The 22,690-nt window shown below is 29.7% G+C and overlaps 2 protein-coding genes and 1 long non-coding RNA gene across 4 annotated transcripts in view; 1 reads left to right on the top strand and 2 right to left on the bottom strand.

Moving 5' to 3' along the window:
* Positions 1 to 43: 43 nt before the first annotated feature.
* LOC100571495 lies at positions 44 to 5,243 on the top strand. Of its 2 annotated transcripts, XR_003839227.1 has the most exons (5): positions 117 to 260; positions 885 to 1,219; positions 1,784 to 1,933; positions 2,041 to 2,168; positions 4,718 to 5,243. It is a non-coding gene; the product is annotated as an uncharacterized LOC100571495 (long non-coding RNA). The 2 variants fall into 2 exon arrangements; XR_001680040.2 differs by lacking the exon at positions 885 to 1,219 and having other exon boundaries at positions 44 to 260; positions 4,718 to 5,240.
* Positions 5,244 to 16,427: 11,184 nt separating this feature from the next.
* Positions 16,428 to 22,690, bottom strand: part of LOC100570822 (adenosine receptor A2b-like) — a 45,442-nt gene continuing 39,179 nt past the window's right edge. The window contains exon 3 of the mRNA XM_029488626.1: positions 16,428 to 17,770. Within this exon, the coding sequence (XP_029344486.1) occupies positions 17,069 to 17,770 (702 nt within the window). The 3' untranslated portion in view covers positions 16,428 to 17,068. The remainder of the gene's footprint in view (positions 17,771 to 22,690) is intronic.
* LOC115033892 (adenosine receptor A3-like) lies at positions 18,211 to 20,340 on the bottom strand. The gene is made up of 2 exons (XM_029488627.1): positions 19,897 to 20,340; positions 18,211 to 19,452 (listed from the first exon to the last, which is right to left on the bottom strand). Exons 1-2 carry the CDS (start codon positions 20,086 to 20,088, stop codon positions 19,441 to 19,443), a joined length of 204 nt encoding a protein of 67 aa, XP_029344487.1. The 5' UTR covers positions 20,089 to 20,340; the 3' UTR covers positions 18,211 to 19,440.

The following is a 22,690-nucleotide window of genomic DNA, read 5'->3' as shown; positions in this document are numbered from 1 at the left end:
TTATCAGCGTCCGGACAACAATTTCTTCAAAAAACCAATTTTTCTTATCACTGCGCATTTTCCCGGCAAAAACAGTATAATCATTTTGGGCATTTTACAAAATTACAACATAAATAATGTCAGGCAGAACACGTAATCTAAAGCGGCTACACAAGAAAATACAAAAAATGACAGTTTAGCAACTGAACGAGAAGATTTCTTATTGAACAATGAGCGTAAAGCTGCATTGTATGATTGCATGATTAAACGGAAACCGGCTGGTCAGTTTTTACAAATTGATTTATAAAATTATAACCGTATGTCAAGTCATCTAGTCTTTCATAATTTTTTCATTTCTAAAATGTCTCATTACTGTAGGTTCTTTACACAGGTAGCGCTAATTCAACTGTTTGGGAGAGAACTGGGGAGAGAACACAATTTGATTCACCATGATATACATTTACCACATTTACATTTTAAAATACCTACTACCTAGTACAATTTCCATTAATTTGTAGGAAATCGGTTACTATTATGGCTTAAATATATATATATACATGTTTATTTAAGGCATGGTTACTATGTAGTAAGTCCAATATACACAGGTACCTACTCTAATATTCCACTTGGCACTCACCTTAAACTATATTATGTGCCTGTCTTATTGAGTCATTGTCGCAACACATCTGATTATAGAAGTACTACATTTTCTAATTTTATCTTGATTTTTAATTTCTAATTATTTATTCTTAAAAAAAAAATACTTTATGATCTTGAGTGAATAATTTGCACATGTTTTAAGGCTAAAAGACTGGTGACTACTAAAATAATTTTTTCAAAGACATTTGACTCGATATATATATATTGAATACATATCTTTGTCTTTAATCATTATACTTATATAGATACAAAAAAATAGTCCTCACGTATTAATCAGGACTACCTACCAGCAGCGTAACTAGGACTTTTTCACGGGAAGGGATATAAGGATTTTAATAGATATATTCAGTATACACAAATATGTATTCATATTATTATATACATGTTGTATTGTGTACAAATGTGGGAGGGGGAATTTCATTGGTAAGTTCCTTAAGAACTGCTAACTGTTATTAGCTTCTAGCACTATTATTAATTTTGATTAATACAATACTTATAATGAAATAATTTGTATGCCTAATTTATTTGCATTTCAAGATTACATAAGCATATGCAGTGTTGGGGAAGTTACTTATTTTGGGTAATTAAATTACATTACTAATTACTAATCGAAATTGTAACTAAATTATTTTTAAGTTACTTTTTTTCATTTTGTCAAGTTCCATTACTTTTGAGTTTTAAAAGTAACTCAATTACAATAGAAGTTACTTTTTTTTTTCATATCACTGGAGCTTAATAACTATTTTGTCTATACACAAACTATATAATGACAATCGACAATATGAAATGATATGACCCGGCTGCAGGCGACCGCGGTGAAACAACACAGAGTAAAGATAACAATTCCATTCTAAAAATAACATTTTATCGTCAAATAGTCAATAGCTATAATAACAAAAGTATTTTAGTATCACAAGTTCAGAAAATTCTACTTATAAATTATAATAATTAGGTATATGATATATTTTAATATTTACACTCATTATCAATACCTACGTTCTAGAAATGTATTAATCCAAAAAAAAAGTAACGAGTAATTTAGTAAAAATTACTACAAAAAAGTATCTTAAATTACATATAAATTACTTACAATAAAATGTAATTAAATTACCATAAAATTACTTAAAAAGTAATTTCGTTACAGTAACTTGAAACTTAAGTTAAGTTACTCCCCAACACTGAGCATATGTCTATGCTAATGATAAAATCTGATCTCAGTAAACGTCTTAAGATGGATATACCCATTAAAGCAATATGGAGTTATCTTCATACTCATTGGAATATGAATGGAATTGTAAGTTTAATTAAAGATTAAAACATTTAAAATTTTAAGTTAAATTGAAGATTAAAACATTTGAAATTGTATATTAATTTATATTCACTATTTTTTTATTATTATAGGATGAAATAGAATAAAACCAAGGTGGGAAAATTGAAAAAAAAAGATTTTGAACTACCTCAAACTGAAGAGTGGATACGTTTAATTAAAGAACAAGGAGCCTTAATAAATTTCAATAATACAAATACAGGTATTTTAAATTAACTTAATATCTTAATTTTGAAGAAAAAAATGTGTTCAACTTTACGGTTTAAACTATCAGAATAACAATAGGTATATTGTTATTTTAAATGTTCAAAAAAAAAAATTAAAACATTTTTTTATAACCGTTTACACATTAATATTGCATTGGTTATACATGTTGATTAATAATTGACTAAACATAATACCAAATTTTAAAAAGCAGACATACCTTTTAAATACAATTAATCATTTTACATTTATATTATACAATTTATAGATATTATTATATTAATTATATTAGATAATAGACCAGTTAATAATATTCTGTATTACACATTAGTTATGCTTAATCCTTGTCATATGGGCCATATTTGGCCCGAGCCCAATTTTTGAGTTGAAACAAAGTACAATATAAAAAAAGGTGGGTAAGTGGATGTAGCTCTGTTGTACAGTAGGTTACAAGTGGGTCACTGTAATGGATGGTGTTAAATTTAAATTCAATCATATAATATCATTGTATAAGAAAAACGATTCTGAGCGAAAACAGTCAGTCAGCTTAAAATATTACTAAGTATATATTTTGATGATATTAAGGTGAATAAAGTAATTTATACATAACCTATTTACATGGAATCTTGTTTTAAATTTTCAATCATTGGCTATAAAAGTTGAACATTTTATAAATTTCTAACTACAAAATAATTATAAAATTTTAAATGTGATAAATTTTGTCGAAATTGAAACTTTAAATCCTTATAAAAAAAAATGTGCGTATGTATTTTTAGTATTTTTCAACTGCTATTGTAACAATATATCAGCCTTGCATTAAATTTTCAGGCTTTTTTACCCAACAAATAAAATTGTATTGATATTTATAGAAAAAATAACTAAAAACATTAAAATTTGAAATGGTCCATAAAAAGCTCAAAAAGAGTCAAATTATTTTCAAAATTGTATGGTGTATAGAAAATGCTAATATAAACATTCAGTGAAATTTTCAAGTATCTACAGTCATTCAGTTTTTAATTACAGTAAAATAAGAAAATCGTTACATGAAAAATCGAGTGAATATCAAATGTTGTAAAAATTTGAATTTCAAACGCTCATAAAAATTTAATTTGACTTTCTTGTAGACATTTTTTTTTTTACAATGGTAGATAAATGTATGAAGAATCTTGTATTACATTTTAAACCTTAGATTTAAAAAGAAAATTTTTTATGAATTTCTAACTCAAAATAATTGAACTTTAAATGCTTATAAAAAAAATTGTGACTTGATTTTTGATTTTTTTCATCTGCCTTTAAAACAATATACTAGGAGCCTTCTATTAAATTTTCAAGCTTTTTTAACCAACAAATAACATTTTATTGATATTTATAGAAAAAAAACTAAAAATAATGGAAACTGAAAATGTCCGTTAACAGCTCTAAATATTTGGAAAATGTTATGGAGTATAGAAAATGCTAATATAAACATTCAGTCAAAATTTCATGGACCTACGGTCATTTGTTTAAGAGTTGCACCTTAATAGTGTAATATAAACATATAATGACATACAAATTCTTAAATTTTTTGATAATAATTATATACTTAAATAAAAATAGTTTTTAAACTCTGTTCCACGAGAAAAAATGCTTGCTATAACAAGAATTGATCAGCTTTGTTGCACAACCCTTGCTAAATTCTCAATAGGTGGCGCTTGATAATATTGTGTCCGCTCAGCGTTGATGGCAGCCGATTACAATTGTCTTTTGCACTGCGATCTGGGATGAAAAGTGATATTTGGTCGCATGGAAGGTGGATTCGATGGCGTAGTCAGTCAACAGTGCTCATTCTACAAGCACAGAACCAGCATTTTCTTTTGTGGAATAAAGTATAATCATAATTTAAGAGGAAGGTACACCCACATGCATTGTCACCGTCTTACAAATTCACAACATTGCAAAAACTGTTTAGCCCGGGACAACTATGCTCGCTCTGTACTTATAGCAGAATTATCAAAATTCCACAACCCATGAGGAAGAACTTTATCTGTCTCGTAGCTCTTTTGTTTTTTTTTTTTGATAGCACTTACTAATAAATTTTAGTAATTAAACAACAGAATAAAACTAATAACTTTAAGTGTATTTATGTTATGCAAATAATAAAATCACTAAGTCACAGATAAAGTTCTTCCCTATGCGTTGTGGAGTTTTGATTATTCTACTACAAATAAAAGAGGGATTGTCCAGTTGTATTCTTATTTTTATTTTTTTAATCTATACTATTATTTCTGTTATTATATTAAAAAAATTAAGTTTTGATAATATATTTAAATGGTATGTCTGTAATCAAGTACATGAAATAAACATTTAAATGTCTTAATTTTTCAGATATACATATGTATTTATGTTATCTAATTTTATTTTATTTTGGGTGAAAAGATAATTTTTTATTTCATATTTTATACTATAAGTATAATATAATAAATACTAATCCTTATGTCTCATCTTTTATCAATGTAAAACCTTTTTGAATTGGTTACCTACTGATTTGGTTTAATAATGTATATTTAGATGCTATGAAGCAAACAAGTCAAGCTGCGATCAGTAATGTGGATTGAAAAACATTAAAATCTGTTAAGATAATGGTGGAAAAATTAGACTATAATAGTATGTATGACATGTATGTTGATAAATTGCTTAAAATAAAATAAAATATAAATATAAAATTGGCTCAATGGTTTTCATACTGAGTAGGTACCTACTTCCTCAAATGCAAATCCACATTCTAATACAATAATTCATGTAGTTACTGATAATAGTTTGCATGGAAACAATATTAAAGATAATTCCTCAGTTCTCTGACCTCTACTTATTCAATAAAGAAATCTAAATGTAGATTTTCAAGTTCAAATAAACTTTAATTAAAAATTAAAAATTAAAGTTTGATACATTGGTCCAGCAGATGTAAATTGGCCCGAGCTACATATTTTTCCTAGAACACATTCACTAAATTATAATTTGGATACTGAGTAAATAATGTCAGTTCAATTAATATTGTTATTAAAAACTGGCCAAGTGCGAGTCGGACTCGCGCACAAAGGGTTCCGTACCATCATCAGCTATAAACATGTTGGCAACACTGCTTATATTATATATTCTAGGATTTTTAGTATTTGTTGTTATAGCGGCAACAGAAGTACATAATCTGTGAAAATTTTAACTATCTAACTTTCATGGTTCATGAGACACAGCCTGTAGGTACAGCTATAGGTACTCACTAACCAGTAACCAGCTCACTATAGAGTATAGCTATTAGTAAGTAATTATTTTTAAGAGAGGGGATTGTTTATTTTTAAATACAATTTTGAATTTAATAAGGGAATGGAGTTAATGATAATATATGAAAAACTGAGCAATAGCATTTTCGTTCTACTCAGATGATAATATCATACAGGTATTAAAATTTTTTACGGGACAAGCCCTTTAATAAAGAAAGATATAAAGATATAATAAAAACATATTTTTATAGTTAACACATTACATTTTACCGTTCATACATTCTGTGTATATACTGTATAGTGTATAGTAAAGATATTTATAGATAGAATAGATGCATATTATTATTATTATTATTATTATGTCTTTTGTCTATCAGTAACCAGGGGCGGACTGGCCCAGGGTGCTATACACCAAGTAGCACCCCTGGCCCCCGATTACCAAAGTCGGTATACGGTATAATACGGTATTATACAAAATAAAATAACATATTTCAACATCTCTACAAATAAACAACATGTTATTCTTAATTTTTTTTTTATATTTACTTATAAAACTAAGGGCTCTTTCCAAATTTAGGTAGGTTTGAAAAAAAATTACGGGCCCCTAATTAATTTTGCACCCCGGGCCAAAAATAGCCAGTCCACCCCTGTCAGTAGCCACTTACCATTTACACATATTAGTGTGTGCCAGTGGATAAAGTGATACCAATATCAATTTATCAATTATCAAATTAAAGAACACAATATTATAATATTATTTATGATTATCAGTGAATAGCCGCGGTGCATGCACAATTAAAGATTGGCAAATTGAAGGCCATCTGGCCATAGTATTAATTAGGCCTAGGCTAATTGTGGACAACAAAATTATAGGGTGTGCGAGTGCACACCCTGCCCCCCCCCCCCCAAATGGCGCCCCTGTAGGCACTATATAAAGTTTTGGTTTAAATAAGTAGGTACAGAACGCATATTGTGAAAGGTATAATAAATGGTTTTAACTTGAAAATAAAGACAAAGCTTTCATTCTGATACACGACGGTCCACGAGACATAAAAAAAAATCAACATCATTACAAATTACTAAATTAGGTTACAGAGCGTAAGCGTTCTCGGGAAAATAGAGTCGGTACAAATTTTTTTGTATGAGTCCGCTACTAGAGTCTCTGGAGATCGGTAAATTTTAACGGCAAGCAATTGATTTTAGGAATTTATATTGAACATTGTCAACCAGTTAGTCTGTCGAAATTTTACCCCATATATACCATCCAAACTCTAAGTTAGATCACTTAGATCTAACAAGGGAGGAATCAAACGTATTTAGTGCTTGAATATTTTTAAATTCTCTAGTATTCTTTAATACCTATATAACTCAGTATTTGGCAATAATATGTATAGGTAATTATCCCAAATATGAATATATATATAATATAGGGTTTCTAAGTAATTATAATTTTAATCCTTTACCTACATCATTTTTTATTAGATTATTTTAAAATACAGTCTTAAATTGATCTTTGAGAATAAAAAATTGTTTACGTCTTCAAGCGCTCGACCTATTTTACTATTTATATACAACTAGCTGAATAACCCAACGTTGCCCAGAAAAAAATGTTGATTAATTAACTCCTTTTAGGTGTAACTCGCTGTGGCCGCTGTGCATATTGAAGCAAAATCATATTACATTTTAATTTTTAGCCAACTCGCATGGAGTTGCCCGTGAGTCTCGCGTATACGAGCAGTAGGGTAGAATGGGGGAATACCGGTCACCCTGTTATCCAATAATCCAGTTCATCTAAAATTATGTTGAAAATACAAACATTTTAAGAATGATAAAAGCTTATTCAGCTTATTAAAACGATATTATCAAAAGACTTTTTTACGTTCAAATGTGTACAATTAGTTTTTAGAGATAATTTATCTAAAAAAAATGTCTTGCAAGTTGCAATCTCAATTAAGGCAAAAATATTTATAATATATTTCTACTTTATATATGTACATATAAAACAGAATATGGAGATTATGATTATGCATTCAAATCATGTAGAAGTATATTATGGTTTATAAATGAAAAAATATTTTCTAATTATTTGTCAAAAGAAGAAATACCAGTCAGTAGGTATATATAATATAATACCTATAATGAATATAATGTGTGTTGATAAATAATGATATAACTCAGTATTATCTATACTCTATTTTCAGTATCTTTCTAATATCTATATGAAGAAACTTTTATTTTAAACCATTATTTCAAAAAATAATGATTTTTAAGAAAAATATGTTTTCCCTATCTTTTTGCATGTGTTTTATATGTGTGAAATTTGCATTTTTAAAAAAAATGTTAAAAAAAGTATTACACCTCGCTTTAAAAATTTGAAACTTATATAATATGTAGTAGCTAACAATTTTATAGTAAGCGATAGTAAATTATTTGGATTTTTATTACTGGAGATACACGTGCTCCCGCTTAGGTGGCCGCAATTCCTCCATCTTCCCCTATATTATCCGATAAGCAATTTACCTACGTTAGATTGCATACACAGTGAAGTTGATGATAAGGCAAATGAATCAGTCTATCAATTTTTTCCATGTTTACCCCTTTTAACCCCTGTAGGGTCAAATTTTAAAAAATCATATCTTAGGGGTTTTTGCATCATAAAATAAAACTACTGACTAAATTTCATACTCATGGTTTCAGTGGTTCCAGCTAGGTGTTTTTTTTCATTTTTACCACTTTTAACCCTTTTAACACCTTTAGGGGTTAAATTTTGAAAAATCCTTTCTTTGTGGGTGTCTACATCACAAAACAAAACTACTGACCAAATTTCATACTCATAGCTTCAGCGGTTCCGGCTAGGCGATGATTAATTACTGAGCTAGAACCAGTGGCGGATATCGGGGGGGCGCCCCTCCCCTTGGGCTTTTCGCCACCACTATACATTATTACAATATTGTCTCTAGCCTATAACCATTGATTATAAATATTTAAATATTTATACTGTTGTTATCTGCTGATTGATTTTTCGCTTGTATAATATTTTTTTTTCTCCATGAAATTTCGGGACAAGTGACATAGAGGAGAGTTTCCCAAACTTTTTATTGTACGACCCATTTTGAGAATTTTTTTTAAATTTAGCGACCCACAATACATTTAGTGACCTTTTTTTTTAATTCACCCCCCCCCCCCCCCCAGAACTATGATATATCCACCACTGGCTAGAACAAGTAATTGTATATATTATATATAGATTAGGAGGAGGCCTATAGGTTTGTTATATTATACCCATAGACGTAACTTGGCGGGGACGAATGGGGGCAACTACCCCCACAGCCTAAAATTGGTGGGGGCATTGACTAAACTGAACTATAATATTAGTTAATTTCAGGCTGTTCTGAGGCCTATAATAAATAATAATACCTATAATGACGTATAATACCCAAGGCTGGGCAAGTTAATGATTTTTTTTAATTCAGTTAAGTTAAGTTAATATGCACCAATAACACAAAGTTAAAAGTTAAAAGTTAATTTCACTATAGGTTTATTCAGTTAAGTTAAAAGTTAATACACACTTTTTGGTAACTTTTTATTAAGTTAAAAAAAAGTTAATTTGTTTATATACAACGCTAACGTACTTAATTTTTTTCCAACCCAAAAGTGTTTCCATATTAGTTAAATTCAAATTATATACATTTTTTACTTTAAACAATTCACGGTAAATATTTTTTGACATGAAAACGAAATAAATAAACTGAAGTAGTGAAATATGATAAAATTAAAAACAAAATAAATTAACTTAACTTACTTCTTGAAATGAAAAATTAACTCGTTAATTTCACGTTAATTAAAAAAGAAATTTAGTAAGTTAACAGTTAGTTAATGAAAAGCCAAAATTAACTAGTTAAGTTAAAAAGTTAATATAAAATTAACTTATTAACTTAACTTTAACTTTTTAACTCGTTAATGCCCAGCCTTGATAATACCTAATGTTTCTCAGTCTAAACAAAGGTCCGTTTCAACCAATAGATGTAACGTTTCCTGTCAAAAATGGAAGGAAGTTCCGAAAAGAGTGGTTTAAAGAATATTGTTGGCTTGAATACAGTGTAGGTATAGATTCAGCATATTCAGTGGCGGTTTTACGGGGAGGGGGGGTCTAGGGGGTCTGGACCCCTCCCAAATCCCGAGTTTAGGCTGTGATACATTATTCACTCGAGCCGCTTGGGTTTTGACAGTAATTTTTTTTTTTATAGCTATTACGATTACGATTTTTATATGCGGATATAGGTACGCTTGTACCTACATAATTTTGGTGATTTCATCTTTATTATTTCGTATATCAGAATCTTAGCTACAGCTGTTTAGGTAAATACCATATTTTCTCTGAAATTATGACGTTAACGATTACAACATATATTATTTGTGATAAAAATAGTGTTCAGCCATTCGAAGAACATTCGCGCAGCGATAGTTGATAAACTGACAATCACTTTTCAGCCGTCGCGCCTGCAGTGGCGTCTTTTGGGGTGGGGCAATTAGGGCATTTGCCCCAGTCTAGTATTTACATCAACCTTAAGTCGGCACATTTACCACACGTCCCCCCACCCGTTAACCACTATGGCACTATGCTAGGAGAATCTGAGTAAAAAAATTTTGAGTCGGAAAAGCTGTGAAAAATTGCACTAGTCTAATGAAAATTGAAATGACGCCATTGCGCGCCTGTCGAACCCGAACGTCTATTCAGGTTAGTAAAATTTATAATAATTATTTTAAATCGTTTTCATTCTTAATTTACAAAGATTTTATCCATATTATTTGACTCATAATAATATGTAGTTAATTTAAAATGTAATCTAAGTAAATGATTTTGTATCGTGAATGTAATTTTTAATTGTTCTTAATATTAATTATTTTCAAATTTCAACATGTTCTTTAAAATTTGAATATTAAATTTATGTCAATAATTATAATTAATAAATTATAATATGGTTTTCTTTCATTTAACTTACGCTAGCAAGTGCCAAGTAGCAATATACAGTAGTATAATATTATGTACATTGTCGAACCGTGTGCGTATGCTGTGTAGCAGTGGCCGTGGCGTGCATATAAGCAGTGTAAGCGTTGCTTACACGTTCAGTTGTAAAACGTATGGGTATATTTTTAAATTAAAAAATTAAAATTCAATTAAAGCCATGATCGAGTTATAATAATTTAAAATTATAAATTACATTTTGTTGTTACTTGATGGTATTATTTGTATAATTGTATATAATAATATAATATATTATTATTGTTATTGTGGGAGATCTAAAAATGTTTTTTTTTTTATGTAAGAATTAAATTTTATTTAGTAATTATTCATGGGTTAAATTTTTTTGTCTTTATACATTATGAGATAATGTTAAAGGACCCCCCCCCCCAGAAAAAATTCTAAAAACCGCCACTGAGCATATTGTTTTGTCTGTCGAGGCTTTTATAAGTCTGAGAAAATGGACGATTCTTTTACCATCAAAAGGTATAACAACTGGAAAAAAGCTATTGAAAGATTCAAATTCACCAAAAAAGTAATGTTCACCTTGAAAGTTCTGTTAAAGTAGTAGAATTTAAAAAAACTTTGTGTGATAATTCTGGTTCAATTTCTTAAAAATTAGATTCACAGCAAAGTAAAATTATTGCAGAAAATCGAAAGTACTTAGTAACTATTCTTGAAACTCTACTTTTTTGTGCTAAACAATGTATCGCACTACGTCGACATAATGGAAATTATCAAAGTGATAACCAAGGCAATTTACTAGAACTTTTAAAAATGATATCTCAAGGTAATAGTGTCATTGAAAAATATTTTTCAAACAAAAAAAAACCTTTCGGTATGTTAGCCCTGAGTATCAAAATATGTTTTTAAATTTATTAAGTAATAATATTTTGTTTCTTTGTAATTTGTATGTAATTATAAATACTAATTATGGTTTTGAAAAAAGTAGTTATTTTATTATTGTTTGGTATAAAACTTAAAGTATTTATAAAAAAAATGTTAAAATTTAAATAAGATTATGAAAATGTGTAGAGATTTGCAAAAATTGATTTTGCCCCCACGTGAAAACAGCCCAAGTTACGCCTATGATTATACCTATTCAAATAAAAAGTTGTTTTCCTATAATTGCAGTTAAGGCTAATCAAATCAAAAGTGAAGTTTCGGGAGTGGCTGACAAATTGAAACGTTATAAATTACACAAATATTTTTCATGTCAACTTTTGAATATAGTGTATAATTAGGTACTATTATGTATACATTATACAATATTATAATTATACAGAACTTTCGAAACGTTCTGACCATTGACCAATGCGACCATAATATTAGCTAAGTATATAATATTATGCACGCATAGTGACTCTTCTGTAGTTCTGTCAGCTTTGATTCAATCATCGAAATATTCGCTTGTACATTTTTTTATCAGTTTTATATAGGTATTCCTGTTTAGGCACAAATACCTGTACACAACCTGCATGTCTGTATAGGTATAATGCATAGGTTTAACACATTATTATTCTCGAGTAGAATATTATAGGTACATATTACCTATTTAGGTTATATTTTATGCATTTTTCGTATGTGTAGGTACTTATACACTTAACTGTAGGTGTACGCACACACCATTATGTTGATTTAAAGTAGGTACCAAACATAAACCGATAGGTCAGGAATGTGAATCAGAAAAAAGGCCGTTTGATATTATATTAATTAAATTTATTTTGAATGCGATTGACTTAATTTTGTAAAATATAATACAAATAGATAAGGTATACACAATTACACAATTACACAATTAATAAAAAAAAAAGACTTATCATAATAAAAAATATAAACGGAAAATAAACATACATCTTTTAGGGAAGTACAAAAATAAAAAACTCAATTGATCATTGATATTAGATTGGCGAGTATAAATATATTTGTAATTACTATAGTTATATAACTTTTATTCCTATTTGGGTAATTTTTTATTGTATACAAAAATAAAATACTTAAACTAGGTACTTTTAAATGAGTACAGTGATCAATTTCAATAGGTATTTTATAATATATTATTTTTCATTCATACACAAGCTATTAAAAATAAAATACCTATGGATCTATAATATTAGTTACCTATAGAAAAAATAAATACAAATTTAAACGGTAGAGCTAAAAAAAGTTTATTTCAGTCAATTTATTGGGTATATTTATATATATTTTTAGTATTGTTATTAAAATTAATAAAACGGTGGTACCTACCTACCTACTTTATATTTATATCAAAAATAACCTAATTTTTCTAGATATTCGTCCCTTAAAAAAGTTATTTTTTAAAACAACGTGACGTACAATGTACATTTATCATTGTTTTAATTATTATTTTAAGTCTGTTACACAAGGCACTTTTTTTATAATTCAATGTAATTATAATTCAATTGAATACCTATCATAATGTTTAAATGTAATGTTATTACTTATTTTGTGTATGTACGTATAGCAAATAATGTTCAGTCATCCATAATATATATTATCAACACATAAAAATAATATTTTTGACCAGTTTGTTATCATTATATTTAATAGTTAGGTTTATCTGTAGATATGGTTAACTTATTCCACGTTTGACTTGAGTCATATTTTTTTTATTAAATTATTTAGTAGGTACTTACTTAATTTCTATTCATTATTATTTTATATGTATATGTGCCTATAAAATTATTTATATTGAATATTCTACAATCTGAAAATCAAAAATTATATGTGAGGCGTATGCTTTTGTGGTGGTCAGATCAAATTGCCACATGTCCTTTTTTTATTTCTAAAGACATTTAATGAAATAATATTTCATAGAAAAAGCTTAGAAATATAATAATACCTATAATATTATAGTAATATGTAGTACCTATTACCTAATACCTATAGTATATTATAATATAATATTAAATATGCTAGGTATATTATACCTACATGCGAGACATTAGACCTAAATGCCGATATCATCATCACTTGTTAGGTAAGTCCACTAAAATGATGGTAAAACGTGATAATTGCAATAGTGAAAAGTGAAAACTAATATCATGATATAGGTACCTACCTATATATAATATGACTGTAAACATAATATACATAATTAAGCATTATGATTTTGAGGCTTGAGTAGCACTTGGAATTGTTTTTTCATACACTAATGTCCTTTTTGTAGGGCATTTGAAATACTCTATGATATGTTTTCCCTCCCTCACTTATCCAGTTATCCCTAGCTAAAGGTGTATCAAACATAGTATACTATATTTTTATTTCTATTATTTAAGTAAAATTAAAATTGTGTGTTGGTAATAACCTATAAATTATGTGTTTGCAGTGGCGTGGACATGATTTCTGAAAGGGGGGGGGGGATCAAAAAAAGATAATGTCATAGCTAAATGGGAAGGGAAAAATTGGAAAATCCCCCACCCTCTCAAAACTTTTTTCTTAGGTTGTAAAATATTTAACAATAAGGAATAATGAATATAATTTGACTTGATTAAAAATTCACATCAAACACAATATGGAAGATTATCCACTCCAAATCCAATGGGAGGGGATCTCACCTACAAGCCCCCCTTGTATACGCCACTGTGTGTTTGTCAACAAAATGTTTTTATCTCTAAAAATTTGCCATAATAATTAATAACGTATTTTAAATAAAACAATTTCTATAAACAATAATAAAAAACTTTATATTGCATACATTATAAACTATCGTATTTTTCTAATGGTAAAAAACGACCAACCAATATGTAAAATTAGTGGAACGGTGTACAGCCAAACCATAATAACAGAATGCCCCCGTTCGCTAACGATCACATCAACATACCAGACAACTTGGGCAAAACATTGACCAAACCCGAAACCCAACAATCAAATTATTAATTTTCTAAAAACATTAATTCAGTAGGTATTAACTATGCAATCTAACAAAAGTTAGAATAACAAGGTTAAAATTTATAATTATTAATTTATAAAAAAAAACTGCTACCATAAGAATAAAATATAATAAAAACTAACTATAATTTTCCAAATTTTTAGAAAGATCAAATTCTATAAACTAATTGCCGTATACTCGAAGAATAAAGATCGAAAAAAAATGTATTGTCCATTTCTACGATAATATATTAATTATTATATTATTGTGTTTAGTTATATATCTAAATATCTTGTATCACTATTACCTATAACTATAGATCAATTTGTAATTGTAAATATTCTCACAATTCTAAAAAATAAAACACGATATACCAACAACATGGGTACGTAATAAATTATGTCAACATTTTTTTTTTTTTTTAATATGTAGGTTTCTATATACGCAATTATACATTTATACAGCTGGTGAGTGGGTGACATGCAAACTTTTGAAACTTCAAATCTTTTTTCCTTTAGAGATATAAAAATTGACTCGTAAGTCGTTGGTATAATATTTAAGACGAGACTTGGAATTCTGCAGTTCCTAAATTACTTTATTACCTATCTAGGTACTAGAAGTAAAATATTAAATCAATTTGTATAATACATAATCTTATTCTTATATATATATATATATATATATATATAGATATATATATTGTATTGGACATTGGTGGCTATTGCAATATTTATAAAAATGTAGGTACCTAATTATATTTTAAAATCCAGTTCTAGGTATCATTGAAAATTATTGTTTGTGTACCTAGGTGGTTAGGTATAAATCTATAGCCAAATATTGGTTTCCATGCAGAAAAATATTTTTAACTTTGTTTCTATTCGTATAATAATGTATCAAATTTCAATTTTTTTTTTTATTTGTATGTACCCACCTATAATCTGTATAATATAATATTGTATTTACATCTTACAAAACCAAACTTTTAATATTATATATATGTTTTTTTATAGCTGTAGCCGCTGTAGGTAAATCAAAAATAATGAAATTTAAAACTGTAGTTTAATATTGTAACTAAGGAGTTTACACTATATAAGGCACCGTAGGGCTTAGGCTAATAAGTAATAACCATAGATATTGAAGTCTTATAATAATAATAATATTAAAATATTCATATCTTTCTAACAATTCATATAAGTGTAAATTTAAAATTTAAAAATACTTATAGGAACTCTACAACTGCATAATTAACATAAAATATACCTACATATTTTTATTGTATATTGAACAATACCTACACATATTTTTAATTGTGCCTACATGACTATATTTATTATTTATAATAGGTACCCATATTATTTTCTTTCCTTATACGATTGTTTTTTTCTATATTATTCTACAACATTTGAAATCAGAATGCTTTAAAGAAAAATCCCTCCTAGACCATTTTTTAAACAGTTAAATAAAATGGTCTGATTATAGAATTGTAATGTTTTTTATATAAGTACCTACACAAATAACCTAAAACTATAAAAAAAATAGGTAGCTGTATATTATACAATTGATGCCGTAGTGCAACGTTCGAGAATTGAAACGTTATAAATTACAGTAATTATACAGATATTTTTCATGTGAATTCTTGAAATTTGAATAGTTTATAATTACCTAAATAATACCTATGCAATTGCCAATTATACAGAATTTTCAAAACGTACTGACCAATACAAGTATACCACTATAATATTAGCTAAGTATATATTATTATATTATGTGTATTATACTACGTAGTGCAGCACTATTAGAGTTCTGTCAGTTTATAGTTTCAATCATCGAAGTATTTGTTTGCACATTTTTATATTAGTTTAAAAGTAAACCGTATTTCTGTTCAGTGGCGTATGTAGGATTAAATTTCGGGGGGGGGGGAGGGGGCGGTATAATGCGTAGGTTTAACTCATTATTATGTAGTGTACATACTACATAATGTCTATTATTGATGTACATTTTGCCTATGTGTAAGTATATTGTACAGGTGACTTAAAGTATGTACCTAAGTTAAACCAGTAACCGGTAACAAATTAGTGTCATCAGTGATGAATCAAGCGAAGGACTCAACATCGCTTTATTTACATGATATACAATAGCGATGAATACGTCCGTTTTGGCCCGTCTATAATATGAATAGACTGATAGATAACGATAATATTACTATCATGTCATAATAAAATAATATATGGGTTTTAATAAGACAAAATATGTTTTGTTCATATACTATACGTAGGTATATAATATATATGTATAAAGCAATACTATATACTATATACCATGCATGGACTACAATAAGACATTTTCTACTTTTTAAAAAAATCAATTTTTTTGAACGGTTTAAATAGTTTTCAATAATTATTTATTACGCTATAATAAGCACTGTTATTCCCAGATTCGTTTAGTAGGTACTCCTATTTTTAATGAGATACAATCATCCAATTTTCGTCTCAATGTGGACCACTCTCCCCTAATATTATCGTCATATATTCATTAGTCATATATATTACAGTCGACTCTCGGTAACTCGAAGCTCAAGGGGAAAAAAAAATTCGACTTACTAAAAATGTCGAGTTATCAATATCTCAATGTTATTGTTATTTGAAGGGGAATTTTATTTATTCGAGATGTAGAGAATTTCGAGTTACCGAGAGTCGACTGTATTATTGTATACGCAAACGCCGAGATGTTCACTCGGCGAGCTGACGGACCGACAGCAACACGGGCGCGGACGGGTCGATTATTGCGATCGCGTTGCAGCTGCCGCCGACGCGGTTGACAGAGTCGGCGGGCCACGCGACAATCTCGTGGTGGGCCTGCTGTTTGACAGTGGACCGCGGGTCCCCTGCAGCCGAACTTGCCGCGTCGGCGGCAGGCCGAGCGTTCTTGGCAGGCCGGCGCCAACAGTCGACGACGGTCGACAGGGACGAACTGCCCGAACATGTCAGCGACGAGCTGCCGGAACAATCGTTACCGTTGACCGCGGTTCCGCTGCCACCGCCGGTGACGGCCGCCACGGTGGTGCAGCAGCCTGACCGCGACGGCGCGGGGTTCCGGTGCACCGGGCTCTTCTTGCAAAGCAGCAGCGACTTGAACGCGTTCCGGAAGTCCTTCAGGTGGTACGCGTACAGCAGCGGGTTGCCGGCCGAGTTGAGGTGCGACAGGACGATGCAGCCGTGCATGAAGGACGTGGGCACGGGACACTCGTCGCAGAACGCCTGCACGCAGTTGATGGTGTACAGCGGCATCCAGCAGACGGCGAAGAACGCGACGATTATCGACAGGTTCTGTGTGGCCTTCACCTCGCTTTTCCGGGCCGCGCCCAGCACACGCAGTTTCGTCGGACTGTTGCCGCCGCGTTGGCCGCCGTTCAACAGCGTCATTTGTTTGATCTGAAACGGTATTGCGATTTTATACTGCAATAAATATAATATTGTGCCACAAACAATTTCATGGTTTCAAAACGATATTGTATTTAATAAAGTATTATATTTAGGGGTATGAGTAGAATTCGGGACTTGTTGCATTTGCATGTTTTTTTGTAGTGGTCGTAGATTATTCTAAATGAGTTATAAATTTGTTTTATGAAATTACGAGATTAAATACCAAGTTTGAATTTGCATAATTTTGCATATTTCGTCATATTTAAAGAAAAAGTGCATATTTGAACAATTTTTAGCACATTTGGACATATATTTCGCATTTTTATATTTGTATAAACGTAAAGTGGTCGGGAAAAATCATAACTGGATGGTCGTAGTCTGTCGTATCTAACCATAGATATATACAACAACTAGAATACTAGATAGCCGTCTTTATACTACGGTGGCGGCCGACTTCCATGACAAGAAGGAGACGGCTATCTAGTTTGTTGTATATATCTATGTATCTAACACGTACGTCTGTTTACGATAGTCTCTTTATCGCTTAATAATCAACCTTTTTATCGACAATTGTATAGTTGTGGGAAAACCTAATGAGTCCTATACTCATCTGTCCTCAAAATATAATATTTCAAAAAAATTAATTTCATGAAATTTTAGAACCCTAATTGTATTATACACTTATTGTAAATTTGAAGCAGTCGGTAGATGGTACCTATAAAAACCATAGGTTATCCAATTTTTTACATTTTTTTCCAAACATTTTCAAATTAGTTCATTACTCTAGGGAGGGGGAGAGTACATCTTTAGTCACAAGAATGAAACCAAACTCAGCCTTGAACTCTGGCTAACACGTAACGGGTGTAAGTTAACCGACGGTCCTTTATAGTTTGTAGAATATTATTTTTATTTTTATCAGTTATTCAAGAGTCTGATAGCGTTGTTACTTGTTGGCAGATGTCGAAAAACTAGAGACTCACTATTGCAGGTTCATCCGACAACTACTTACTGCAGATCACGCAACGATCAAAACCCTCGAAGTTATGATCTTTAGAAACCAGGACATTCTTTATTTACCTTGTATTTTATATTAGCCACTGCAGTCGTGTTAAAAATTGCTTTTAGCACTTTTACGGCCTAAAGTCGCATAAGTGTGGCATCGGGTTCTCTTTAGACAATCACGCACCCTATATATAGAGTTGACAAAGTATATAATATTTTAAATATCGGTTGTTAAATAATATCCCAACAAAAACACTCCGTCTTACCCCGTGTAAAAGTTATTTTTTTAGATATTATATTTCTGTTATTCAAACATATCCCTCGATGGTGACTAGTTTGACTGGTATGAAAGACAGTATATCTCAAGTTGTTTAGACTCAAAACTTTAAATTGGCAGAGTCGATGGGTTAATACTGCTGCCATTTGTGGCAGAAATGATGTAAATTTTCCCTTATTAAAAATGTAAGGCGGAATTGATGAAATCCTGTCTTATAATACCTAACCTAGCATCGATTCTGAATAGATTTTACTAATTGAAAAAATCTTGTTGTAATGCCGATATGTTTTATTCTTGAAACATTAGAAGACATTTTTTTTTTAAATTACCCTTTAATACTTGTCAACTGTGACTGTGCACTGAAACTGCGACTGCGGCTATATGATTGTTTTTCGAATGTTTATAGGTATACCTACACCAAATATAAAAAATGTTTATTAAAATAATATATGACAAAAAGTTCACCCATTTCGGTGCTGCTCGGTAGTAATTTAATAACTAATAATATAAATAATAACAAATAATTAATATCTATATTATAATAATTTATTATGGTGGAATTAAATTTAAATGTATAAAACCCTATTCAATCGTGTCTGTATCCTGCTGTCCCATTTTTTTTTTAGTGTCTAAAATAATATATTTGAATTCACAAAATAATGACCATAATATATAATATGATTCATTATTTTCAATCAAACCACAATAATAGAGTACCTATAGTTATTAATTTTGATAACAGATTTTATAGGTTAGACAAGTTTAATTTTATATCATCCGCAAATACTATTAAATGTGCATTATATTATTATACTATATTTATTTGCGTTGAGTAAATTACATTTTTAATGCTTACTTGTTTTATTACGACTGTATAAATATGAGCATAGGAAGTGGCCATAAACAACGCAGGTAAAATAATAGTCGCTAAGTATAAAAACACCAAGTAGTTATAATCCATCACGCGACTGAACTCGCATGCATCCAATGTTGGACCTTTGGCGGCTCTCCAGCCCATAAGTGGCAAGAAACCTATCAGCAGACCCATTATCCAGCAAATACATATTATGCCTATAAAACAAACACAAAATTAAAAATATAGAAACAGTTCTGATGGGACTTTATTGACTCCACCAAAACTTCTGACTCAAACTTTATATTAATTTACATTTATACAGAGACTTCACTAATATTTTAGTGATTTGTTTTATTAAAATAATTAGTTGAATAACATTAGTCATAACTCATACTGATATTTTGTATATTAGTATAATGTATAATTTATTTAAAAAACATTTATCACGATTTAAGTGATTTACCGTTACACAACAAATTCAAAATATAATAAGTAGATAGAAATCATAAAAAAAAGTCATGGGTATAATTCAAAATAATTATTTACATACTTTTACATGAAATGCAAACAGCCACGGTTGGCATATTATACAATGAATCAACTAGTTAGTTAATTTTATACATAGTACACAATATTATTATATAGTTTATGATTTTAAATATTAAAAAGCGGATAAGTGCAGTAGGGTGGAGACGTGGAGTAGGTCAGCGGTGCAGGAAGTAACTATCAAGTAACCATCAATTGTATATAATATAACTAGTGGGAATTAGGTGATTTTTAAATTGTATTCGTTTTTGTGGTGATAAACAAAGCATTAGAAATTAAAATCCTATTTTTAGCGGTTATTCGTAACTTGTTTGTGGTTTTTCCCGTGGCGTTAAATAACTATTGAGAAAATCGAAAAATAAGATACTACCTATATGTTAAAATCAAAGCACTCCTTTTGGTAGAAATTGTATTTACAGAATAAAAAAAAGGGGGGAGAGCAACCAAATTTAGTGGCAGCTCATAGATAATATTATAAACCCACATAGAAGTTAGGGCACAAATTATTATACCATACGCGTAATATTATTATAATATTATACAATAGTTTGATAGGCTACAACGCACGCAGATAATATAATATATTATTGTACACATTGCTGCACCACCGGGGGCGAGCTTATATTATTATACAGCGTGTTTATAAACACGATTGTAAAATTAAGAGAGGGTGTCATAACTCGCATGCGCTCTAATGATGTACCAAGTTGATGGATAGTATAGTGGAGCGTATAGTATACCACGATGGGTATACCGCGAACGGATTACAAATAAAATAAATACAATACAATAAAAATAATAATATTATAGATGTTCATTGTAATGATAATAATAATGGGCTGTAGCGTGACCCGCTGGTTTATTATTTCGTTGTCGATCCGAACGAGATATTTTCTTTCTTTTATTTTTGGAATACCGTACCTATGAGCGAACATTGCGCGGATACGGTTTTTTCATTTCTGTTTTTTGATGGATTCGACTTAGTCGATCGTCGTCAGCGGGTACATCTGCAGTCAATGGGGGTGCCTCAGCTTTCGTGTCAACGGGTATCACGACAACCACGACGACGACGAAATAATAATACCGATTTCCAAGGCTGGACAAGTTAAAGATTTTTTTTTAACTCGTTAAGTTAAGGTTTTTTTAAAATAATTAAGTTAAGTTAAGTTAAAAGTTACTCGTATTTTTTTTTCGTTAACTCGCCAAGTTAAATGTTAACTTTGAAAAAAAAAGTAACTTAACTTAGTGTAAAGTTAAAATTTGTTAATTTGCAAAAATAAAAAATTCCAGACATATAATATAGTTTATTAGATAGTTTTTTTTTACGTCTAAGAAAATTACTGGGGAAATTAAAATGATACATCAAAGTAAAAAAACACATTAAAAAATTGTCATTATTCTTCGGACGAAAATTAACTTAATTTAGATATTTTTGAAATAAAATTAACTTAAAAGTTAACACTTTAATCTTGAAAAAAAGAAACTTATTAAGTAAAAAGTTAATTTGAAAAAAAAAGTAACGAGTTAATTAATTTAACGTTTTAACTTAATTTTAACTTTTAACTCGTTAATTCCCAGGCCTTGCCGATTTCCCTCACCTGCACCTGCCTTTTGCCCGCGTGCTGATCGGCGGACAGGGTGTGTGTGTGTGTGTGTGTGTGTACTGTATAGTTTATATGCACATATTATGTATATCAAACGACGACGGGTTGGGCAAAGGCCGGCCGCCAACGGAATAATAATATTAGTATGCTTGCGAGAACAATCGCAGGACCCCCGAATCCGATGGGTCCTATACATACTCCAGACTACTACTACACCTACGTATACGGTATACCTATATATACCTATATTTTGTTTTTCCCGTAATGTCATAATAAAAACGAAGGGCCGTGTCCGTGTGGCCGTCCGCTAGTTATCAGTAAATAGCTACTTATACGATTGTTGCGTAAGGAGTATATAATATTTTGGCCGCAGTTACCTACTCGTACATTTTTTATAACGGTTATAATATATTCATTCTAGCCAATATTAAACAAATAAGTATCAAAACATAAAGGTTACCAAATTTTATTTAAATTGTACATGATATAATATGGAATTATTATATAGGTATAGCTTAATGGATTGTATCAAAATACGCGTTTAGAAACCGGGAACTTAACACTCAAGCTTATTCTTAACTCGATTAATTTCTTTGTATGATTTTTATTTTTTAATTTGAATTTAACATTTTATTTTAGTGATA

The sequence above is a fragment of the Acyrthosiphon pisum genome, chromosome A1 (assembly GCF_005508785.2).
Source record: "Acyrthosiphon pisum isolate AL4f chromosome A1, pea_aphid_22Mar2018_4r6ur, whole genome shotgun sequence".
NCBI lineage: Eukaryota > Metazoa > Arthropoda > Insecta > Hemiptera > Aphididae > Acyrthosiphon > Acyrthosiphon pisum.
The sequence above is the reverse complement of the archived record's forward strand: the minus strand, read 5'-3'. Positions and strand labels throughout refer to the sequence as shown.